This window comes from Homalodisca vitripennis, chromosome 2 (assembly GCF_021130785.1).
Source record: "Homalodisca vitripennis isolate AUS2020 chromosome 2, UT_GWSS_2.1, whole genome shotgun sequence".
Taxonomy (NCBI): domain Eukaryota; kingdom Metazoa; phylum Arthropoda; class Insecta; order Hemiptera; family Cicadellidae; genus Homalodisca; species Homalodisca vitripennis.
Window position 1 is genome coordinate 21,302,262 of NC_060208.1, and position 10,419 is coordinate 21,312,680.

General features: G+C 35.8%; 1 protein-coding gene across 2 annotated transcripts; it reads left to right on the top strand.

Annotated features, from left to right (window-relative positions):
- Window positions 1–814: 814 nt before the first annotated feature.
- On the top strand, window positions 815–6,697 carry LOC124353666. Of its 2 annotated transcripts, none has more exons than XM_046803614.1 (5): window positions 815–941; window positions 1,682–1,749; window positions 2,707–2,844; window positions 3,454–3,665; window positions 6,525–6,697. In XM_046803614.1, the coding sequence occupies exons 2-5, from the start codon at window positions 1,692–1,694 to the stop codon at window positions 6,621–6,623; spliced, it is 507 nt and encodes a 168-aa protein (XP_046659570.1). In that variant the 5' UTR covers window positions 815–941; window positions 1,682–1,691; the 3' UTR covers window positions 6,624–6,697. The 2 variants fall into 2 exon arrangements, with proteins under 2 accessions (XP_046659570.1, XP_046659571.1); XM_046803615.1 differs by having other exon boundaries at window positions 815–919.
- Window positions 6,698–10,419: the final 3,722 nt, after the last annotated feature.

The following is a 10,419-nucleotide window of genomic DNA, read 5'->3' on the forward strand; positions in this document are numbered from 1 at the left end:
TTCCTCCTGACTTGGTATCCTCAAAATATCTAAGCACATGCTTAGTGTAAGAATATAAAATAAGAATTATATCGCAGTTATTGTTTTGTGACATTCAAGACCAAAACTTAAATCGATCCCATAAAACAATAATCCTTCCTTTTTAAACTGTGTGAGTGCTGTTTAACCTGTCATACTAATATGGTGTTAAATTACTTTGTCACAGACTTATGTTCAAGATCAACCCGAAGGAGATTAATGGACCAAACCAGTGCTGTGCTGTGTCACTTGGGTGTGAAAAACGTCACCACAATAAGCCACACAGTATCTTTCATTTCTAATTTGTAACCCCTATTTTACCCGCAGGAAACAGGATTTTCCGGACATTTGCCATCGTTCAGTGAAACAAAAAATCAAAAGGTAACACTATGTTTCGAGATCTGTAATCTGATCTCTTCTTCAGGTAAATAACTAACCCAACACATAATTACAAACTAGGTTAAAATAAACTCATATAAACCTTATTTTAACAATCGTTCCTTCACAGTCCTTCCATCGTCAAAAATATAAGCTATTTTACCCATTGTAACCTTCCCTAACTAAGCCGTCTTTGTCTTATATCTCTAGCCTATCGTGTATATAATAATCATTTAGTTAATTTTAATATTCACAAATCCACGTTCATCCTAGCAACAACAGCATCCTAGTAGCTTGGCATGGGTGTTTCGTCCTTGGAACACGCGCGAATTACAGTGATGCAGAGGTTTGGTTAGGAAGATTGGTGGGAAGGGGGAAGTGGTCATGAACCGGTTTTTTTACTTGGTGTCGGTGATATGACGTCAGTCTGTATTGTGATGTTGAAGCTGTCATTGTTGTGTTAGTGCTCCACTGACAATGTGTTACTCTTGTTGTCGTAAAGATTGACAGTGTTGTCCTTATTGTCTGTTATATGTAGTGTGAAGGTGATTGTAGGAGGGTTTTGTCTTTTATTTTGCTATTACTTACACAATTGTACTGGTTATTGGGGTTAATAAGGTTTTGTTAGTTTGTTATGTCCAAGATATTAACCGTAAATAATTTCAGAACAAAATTCGAATTTTCTTAAAAAAATTCGTGAAGTAGGCTTTTCTGTCAGTTGTTTTAGGGTTGAGAATGGGAGGGCGTGACAGAAATGAGTTTAATTTTGAACCTAACCATAAAATAATTTTATATTCTTATAACAGCGAATCTTATTATAGTTACTTAAGCTAAAAATGATCAAACGTATGTTTATCTTGTTATATATTATATTGAGTGTCTTTAAAGCCCCCCCCCATAATTTCTTTATGAATAGAGATGGAGTGATTTACTTTATGAGATATTTTTATGACCAACTAAAGGGTTTTTATATGTATACAAATTTTTGACCCTCCCCCCAAAATTGGGTATTTTGGGGATAAGTAAACCCCTAGCAAGTGACACCTCATTTTAAAGATATTTTGAAAAGAAGAAAAATTGCGCAAACTAGAGGTCTCTAATGTTACTCTATCAAATTTGGTGACCAATTTAACTTTGAATTTTTTATAAAATACAAATATAACTATGACATACAAACTCACAGCAAACACTAAAACACAAAAATTATTTAAAATACAAAATAATTTTAGTTAGGAGAATTTAGTCTTGTTATGTCGATTTACATAATTGTTTTTGTGTTTTTCAGTGAATAAAAAATGAGCATCAGAACAACTGTTGTTGTCACGCTTTTCATTATTATCGGGGCAAATGCAGGTAAAACCACGGTTATATACTCTAGATAATGAAACCGATATAGTAATATATATTTATTTATTGTAATGCAAATAAATTAAATTGTACTACATTTTCCAACCTAATTTATACTATGCTCATGCTTTATTATGTAATAACATTATCGTTTTCGATTATTTAGAAACCAACGAAAACATTAAATTTTACTTTTTAAACAACTATCTATACTACTTTATCATAGTGAAATTGTTTTACCAACTACTTATAATTAGATACACAAGAAATACAGTTTATTTAGGTGCAACATTTTTTTAATAAAATTCCGATTAATATTAGCCTAAGTATGTAATAAAGTGATTTCGTTTGTTTGAGTAGGTAAAAACTAGCTCGTACAGGTCTTGATATAGATTTTGTACAGCAATTAAACAATCATAAAAATACTAAACATGTTACTTGTATAAACAAAGTTATAGTCAGAAGAAATATTTGAAAGTCATTATCAGTTCGTGATAACACCAATAGGTTAAAGGGCACGTGCTTTGCATGCTTTAAGTCCTTATCAGTAAAGGTCATTAGGGAAGATTAACTTTCAGTTGTAACTGTCTTTAAGTTTTCATTACTAATCATCATGTATTGTTTTCATATTGACACCATCAAGTAATTATGTGTTGTAGTCTAACAGAATGATAAATGGAAAATCATCAACATTTCTTCTTAAAAGGGAATAAAATATTTTGTTTGAACATTTTAAAATTCAATTGATCTTTTAGGCTTATGTGGCCGACTTCATAGGTATCTTCTATTTCCGGTTTAAAATACTTTGTCCCAGTTTTTAATGCGGCGTGAGTCTGGAAATTTAGATGATTCAGAAGATGGTTTTGTAAGGCATACTGGATACTTTAAGAACACTTGAAAATTATAGCCTAAGATTAACAACCTTCTTTAAAATGATGTTATGATGCAATATCTTTGTCGCAGATAAAACATCAATTACCATTAGCAATGCAGCACTTGTCAGCGATAACGGAAATAACTGCGTACAAGACGGTGCTATCAACAGATGCACTGTCAGAAGGGGAGAGATAACCACCTTCCAGGGAGTCCTCAATATCGACGGCAAGTGAAAGTAAGATGTAGAGATAAGTGTTATAGCACAGAGAAAGAATCAAACTAGCACAGAGAGTTGGATAGTAGTTTCAGCGAGCGTCGTGTTGGGCGCAAGGTGCATGATTTGTGAGATTGTTGTTCCCACCACGAGTTTGGATAGTCAGTGAACGCGGATGTCTGCTGTTATTGGCAACAGCCAGAGGTGAGACGGTATTTCAATAATCAGTACTTTGTAACGGTTACTTTTTTCCAGTATCTGTAACGGTTACTGAGAACCAAAAATACTGATGACAGATACTTTGTGTCTAGTACGCTGTATGGTTACAAGATACAGATGTGCTGATTACTTTACTAGTCTTGAAGTACTCATATCCTTACTGATACCGAATACTACAATACTGACTTGAGACTGGTAAATACAATATAAATACTGCGATCGTAAAGCCCCAACTGGAAAATATTTGCTAGTTCACAATGTACGAATCGCTTATCAACCTCGGTGTCAGTGTGATATTCTTGAATTACTTATTTAGTATTAAATACATTTTTCAAAGAATTATTTTTATCCAGAAATATCTCAACTCTAGTGAAATTCCTAAACTGCTTCATATGTTTCAGGCGGGAAATACACCCTTCTAGGTGTGGATCCAATCCTGATCACGCTGGAATGGACGAAGAAAGAGCTCGGAAAAGTGGTCAGGAGGACTAGGTTGTGTCAGAAGGTGGGAGGAGACGTGCAGATTGAGGGAGGATGCGGAGTCACCATCATGGCGGGAGGGCACTACAGACTAGTTCCGTTTCCGGTTAAGATTCCAGAACTTGAACAAACCGTAAGTAGAAAGATTGTGTCAGAAGGTGGGAGGAGACGTCAGATTGAGGGAGGATGCAGAGTCACATCATGGCGGGAGGGCACTACAGACTAGTTCCGTTTCCGGTTAAGATTCCAGAACTTGAACAATCCGTAAGTAGAAAGATTGTGTCAGAAGGTTGGAGGAGACGTCTGATTGAGGGAGGATGCAGAGTCAAGATCATGGCGGGAGGGCACTACAGACTAGTTCCGTTTCCTGTTAAGATTCCAGAGCTTGAACAATCCGTAAGTAGAAAGATTGTGTCAGAAGGTGGGAGGAGACGTCAGATTGAGGGAGGATGCGGAGTCATCATCATGGCGGGAGGGCACTACAGACTAGTTCCGTTTCCTGTTAAGATTCCAGAACTTGAACAATCCGTAAGTAGAAAGATTGTGTCAGAAGGTGGGAGGAGACGTCTGATTGAGGGAGGATGCGGAGTCGCCATCATGGCGGGAGGGCACTACAGACTAGTTCCGTTTCCGGTTAAGATTCCAGAACTTGAACAATCCGTAAGTAGAAAGATTGTGTCAGAAGGTGGGAGGAGACGTCTGATTGAGTGAGGATGCGGAGTCACCATCATGGCGGGAGGGCACTACAGACTAGTTCCGTTTCCCTGTTAAGATTCCAGAACTTGAACAATCCGTAAGTGGAAAGATTGTGTCAGAAGGTGGGAAAAGACGTCTGATTGAGTGAGGATGCGGAGTCACCATCATGGCGGGAGGGCACTACAGACTAGTTCCGTTTCCTGTTAAGATTCCAGAACTTGAACAATCCGTAAGTGGAAAGATTGTGTCAGAAGGTGGGAGGAGACGTCTGATTGAGGGAGGATGCGGAGTCACCATCATGGCGGGAGGGCACTACAGACTAGTTCCGTTTCCGGTTAAGATTCCAGAACTTGAACAATCCGTAAGTAGAAAGATTGTGTCAGAAGGTGGGAGGAGACGTCTGATTGAGGGAGGATGGGGAGTTACCATCATGGCGGGAGGGCACTACAGACTATTCTACTGATTCAATACTGACTCTATGTGAATGCTGAGTTTAGGTTCAGTTAACCTTCCTCAATTAATTGTGCAGCTGATAAGGCATTGAGAATACCTCTTCACCTAGTTTACACTAAAAAACAGTGACGTAAGTACTGCCTTGTGTTTTTTAAAAGTGTTTCAAATACGAGATATACATTTTTTTTTGAAATAGAAGTAATTTAACACAAAAAAGTAGAAACCATGCTAAAGAAGAAGAAAAATAATTTTAAATCTAAAAAAGAATTCCACAGACAGTAGTATGACACCAACCCAAGACTGTACCACTCATGGTACTTGAAGTGAAGAGGGAATACCTAATATATAAAACTCCATTTATTCATGAATAGCCATGTAGCAAACATTTAAGGAGTATTGTCTAGTATACAAATATACTAACGGACATACACGGATCATAAACTATATCCGTAACAGCTCCATGGTATACTGCAGTTTTCGATGTATAGATAGGCAAAGAGATCTGAGCGCACAGGTGAGGCTCTACTAGTTATCCACAAACCATTGACCTCACATACGCCCTGTTACTCTGTAATTGATTTAAAAGAACTGAATAATCGGTACACCTTTCATTTGGATATAACCGAAAGACAACTGAATAAATCAGAAAATATTACAGTTCTTCCTTGTTGGCTCACGAGAAATGCCGAAGGATGGACTCTAAGGGAAAGCCCAATGTTTTTGGAAAAGACGGCCCTCTCTCCCGCCCGACCATCAGGAGGCCGGCCGACCCGCGTGAGCAGACTGCTTGGCCGACCTGTAATGATCATGTCCTAGAAATAATGTCTCTTGTCGTGTATATGAAGACAGATGTAAATTAGGATAAGTTAAAATTTTCCCAGTTGTCATTACATACAGACTTTGAGCAAAGAGTACAGATCACGTGATATATGGATTAATTTTACTGTATATTAGTATTGGGGTAAAAGTGCTTGTAAGCTAGAAGGATGAATTCACAATTAAATTTTACTTTATATTCCCTGACGTAGAATGTACAGATGGCTCTAATCTATTTGGAAGTACAAGGTTTTAATTATCGCGTGATCAAGTTGAAAGCTTCAGAGGGTTGGGTTTTCAGAACTGGATTAAGCTGTGATTGTGAACTCATTTAATTCCCTCTAAAAGAATTTTACTATCAAACACTGTTGATAAATAATCACGAATTAGTAATACAAAAGGCAGTTGAGATCTTTTAATGAATGTACAGCAGTATTTACTTTTTATTGCGTAACTAAATGTTTAATTTTTAATTTGTGAACGCCTTGTTGTAAGTTATGCAACAGTAAAGTTTTCTTTTTCTAAATTTAAGCCTTCCATCAGATAAGGCTTTGTCATTTAGTGTCAGACGGGAATAATAGTAATGAAGAATATTTTATTACATCTAAAATTGTTATAATGTTCGGATAAAAAAGCTCTAAATTTGTTGCGTTTTTGTAAATAGTGATATTTTATTTTATAACTGTTTATCACAAATTTATCTCTACTCTGAACAAACTACAACATTGGCTTATTTATGAACTATTTGCCAAAGGGTTTATTAGGAATAAAAAAGGAACCTTATGTATTTGAAAATCTCATATCTGATGAACATTGGACACTGCATTCTGGTCGAAAATGGAGCTATGTTGGTTCATATCGTACAGTTTGTTGTTAACTGACTTTTATAGAAAAGAGTATACAATTTACACAAAAAAAGATTTTAATTCTAAGGGCTTTGGTAATTTTCTTTAATTTATTTATTTGCTAAAATGACTGAGTGGCATTCTTGAGAGCAAAAACTAACATTGATTGTTTCTGATTGCAGGTAAGAACCTATTTCAGAGCGCTGGCAACAGCGAGATGGACAGACGGATCAATCAGTGCAGAGAAAGAAATTGGTAGATGTGAAGTTATTATAGAGTGAAAATGTGTAAATTGTTAAATTAAACACACACGCAAATGGTAATACTTCGATTGAAATAAAAACTTGCATTTGGTTGTATGTTTAAATCACACAAATCCCTAAACGAGGTCTTAAATGTAATATAGTTAGATATAAATTTAAAAAGTTATTCATAAAGTTTTTTTTAATTAGCTGGGTTACTCATTTTTCTCATCAAAGGCTAACGTGTTTACGAAAACAGCCATATTGGCAACTTTGTAAAGAAAAGTTTAGCATATTTTGTGGCTAGCAAAGTTTTATACTGTGATTTCAGTGCAGCGTGACTATCATCGAGTGTTTCATGAAAATCACTCTGACAGACGCAGCATTTATTGATGGGGTATAAGACGTGGAAATAAACATCGTATTGGACAAAACGGGGACAGGTGGGCTACAAGCAGTCGAAAACATTCAAAATCGTTCTTAAGAAGTCGAAAAAATTCGGAGCGGCAATGTGGACGTAGTCGAATATCCCTAAGTATAAAGTTCACAAAGTTTTAAAGAAAAGACTTAATTTAACTGTCAAAAATCACAACTATTGCATGCTTTGAAGCCAGATGACAAATTAAAGAGGTATGACTTTGCTTTTGTTACTTAGAGTGAAAAAGGACTGGTTCAAAATTTTACAAACCTATGTACCAAGGTTCATTATCTAGAATCTCTATTAAGTGTTATTTCACAGACAGACATATAGACAGAGAGACAACAACAATATTTTAAGAAGGCCCTATTAGGTTAATAATTATCTATAGTTTGATATAGCAAGATGACAGTTAAACATGAAACCTACACCAAGCTTTCTTTCTAAAAAGCAAATTTTTAGAACTTTCAAGGGCTCATCACGGCAGACAGTTATTTAATTCACTTTCTTTATATGTACTATCCTCACTACATTTAACTCGTTATATATATATATATATGTATATATATATATATATATATCCAGACAAAAATAAGGATATTGCTAGTATCTAACTAGATTCTGCTAGTAAGAATCATCAATTTTGCTAGCAAGGCTATTCTGTAATAAAAAATATCACGCAACTTTTTAGTTTAATTTAAATTCGTGCAATTGCGAACATAGTTTTAGTAATTTGTAAGGAATGGGAGAAAACGCTGGATGGCGAGAACATAGCGTAAATGTATTATCAGAATTAATTACTAACAGCAACTTTTCATCATAGTGTATTTTTGGTCAAAATAAGGTCTGTAGAGAGCATGAAAATGTGTAATAGCCACTCGGACAGTTAAATAAAGCGTGATTGATGTATATTATAATTATTTAATTAATACAACTCCGGCTACAAATAATGGATGTCCGCGACACAACCGAGCCTGACAACTCCATTATGATATGAGCCCTCTCCATGGAAGTGCGCGTAATTCACAGACTCGCCACTAGGTGTCACCACCAGACCCAATTACACTGCCATCCGTCTCTATCCTGCTGCGCTCCTGGGTCCTGCCGTTGTCCTGTTTAATTATTTTATTTTCGCATTATTTTCGTGCGATCCTTGACCGTCCGTCCAGTCTCGACCGTAATTAATCTTATTTTCCGGGACGAACTACTACGTCGCATTTCTTTGAATTCTGTTGTGATTTCTCTGGGTGTACAAGGTAACGAGTGGAGCCTACGATTCGAGGATGTTGAATACATATAAAAATTAATTATATTCAGCAATGCAAGTAATTACGTTTCGTTGTATTCATTCCTCGAAGTAGTAACAATATTGGTGTCCATTCTTCCTGTATCAGGCTATAGTAGAAGCAATCAGCGTCTGGTGGCCTCTACAAATTATTTCCGAAGTTGTGCTTGTAGGAGCACTTCCGGTTTGACTGAAATATATTAATTAAATGCTACACTGCTATAAACGAGTGAACCTATTTAGTTGTACCACACATGTCTAAAAAGTCCACTTCGATCGAAAAGCGTGTATTTCCGGTTCTCTTTATCTACTTCTGATTTAAGGGATGGAGTGAACGATCCAACTTCCGGTCGTGCTTTATTATTCAACAGGCCAACTTTGGTGCTAAAAGTCTCTGCTGTACGTTAATGTTTCCACGAGATATTATGCGGACAAACCTACGCGGTTGCTGTCATTCGCACACACGCATACTTCCGGTTTGATTTACAATACAATACAATACAATATACTTTTATTGCCAGAAACAATTTTAACATTGCATAGCATGCGTCACATAATAATGATTGTATATTCATTAAAATAATAAAATGTCTTATGCTAACGATTTAATTTTTAAAATATCGTAAAGCAGTAAAATTAATATATAATAAAAAAATAATTTGAACATATAAATAACTTAACAGGATGTCAACGCCCCTGTACTACCGCACATTGAAGCTAGTAAGATGGTCCATGAATTCACCAACGGTATAAAATGAATGAGACACTAAAAAGTGTCGCAATGTACTTTTGAGCCGATTTAGATCAATTATTGATTTTATTTATACTTTCCTCCTTTCCTGTCAGCCTGTTTATGATATATCTAATTTTTAGAGGATATGCACAAACCATAGTAATATTATAACTTACATAATGCAAACAATACAACACAAACAACAACAACAACAACAACAATAATAAATAACAATAACAACGTACCTTGGTCAACCGGTTCAAACTGTTATCTTCTGGTGTCGGTGTCAATAAATATTAAAATAAGGTTATCCATCTGGAGTCGTCATAGTTTAAAATTAACGACACAACAAAAACACAACGAAATAGCGAGAAACACAATTTTGTGAGTTGTCTTGTCTTCTAACGTTCGCCATGTTATATCATGTTTAATATTCGTGTGTGATGGGCCTATCAAATTTACTATTAAAAGTCGAAAAACTATAGTAGTGCTGTGACTACCGTTTGAAAATGAAATGAAAAATGTCTTTATTTTAGGCCAAGTTAGGACTATAAAGTCCTCTCTACCACTTAACCTCGTAAAAAATTAAACTAACATACATATATATGTATAACTAAAAATAAATCTATTAATTAACCTTATACGTTAAAAGAATCTTAGCTTTAAAATAAAATAAAAAAAATCTATAATTAATGTTACTTTATAAATATTTACAATACTATAATAAGACATACACGCATTCATTCAACTTGCATTCAGTTGCCATAAGTACCACATTCCAAAGCCGCCAACCGCTATTATACCCCCTGAGCCCCCAGCATCAAGGCCCTAACCTCCGCCCCAAAGCGAGCGCGCTTATCAATGGCTCTGATGTTTACAGGTAAGGCATTCCACAATCGACAGGCAGAAACTGTAAACGACTTACTAAAGATAGTTGTTCGATGAACTGGGATAGATAATAAGGATGTACCCCTCCTTGTACTTCGTTCACTTATTTCAGACATAAATTGAAAGTTGTTTGAAAGATAATTGGGACAATTTGTATTTAAAAGAGCGTGCAACAGAATGAGTGAGTGATAGTCTCGAAGATCTTGTAATTTTAAGATAGATAATTGTTTGAAGAAGGGCGTTACGTGATCATCACGTCTGAGATTGAAAATGAGCCTAATGCAAAAGTTCTGAGCACGCTGGAGTCTATTTGAAAGCTCCACAGTCATGTCATTAATGACTATGTCACAGTAGTTGAAGTGAGGCAGTACAAGAGTCTTTATCAGCATTATTTTAACTTGGTGTGGTAGATATGAAGCCAGCCGCTTGAGGCTGTGAACACCGGTAAAGACCCTATTACATATCAAAGAAGCCTGTTCAGTCCATCTTAAGTGTTTGTCAATAATAAGTC

What these genes read in the sequence shown, in the direction of transcription:
- LOC124353666 (XM_046803614.1), top strand. Translation starts at nt 1,692, where the DNA reads ATGAGCATCAGAACAACTGTTGTTGTCACGCTTTTCATTATTATCGGG. An exon ending in TATTATCGGGGCAAATGCAG is followed by an intron (nt 1,750 to 2,706) that starts GTAAAACCACGG and finishes TCTTTGTCGCAG; the next exon opens with ATAAAACATCAATTACCATT. An exon ending in TTCCAGAACTTGAACAAACC is followed by an intron (nt 3,666 to 6,524) that starts GTAAGTAGAAAG and finishes TTCTGATTGCAG; the next exon opens with GTAAGAACCTATTTCAGAGC.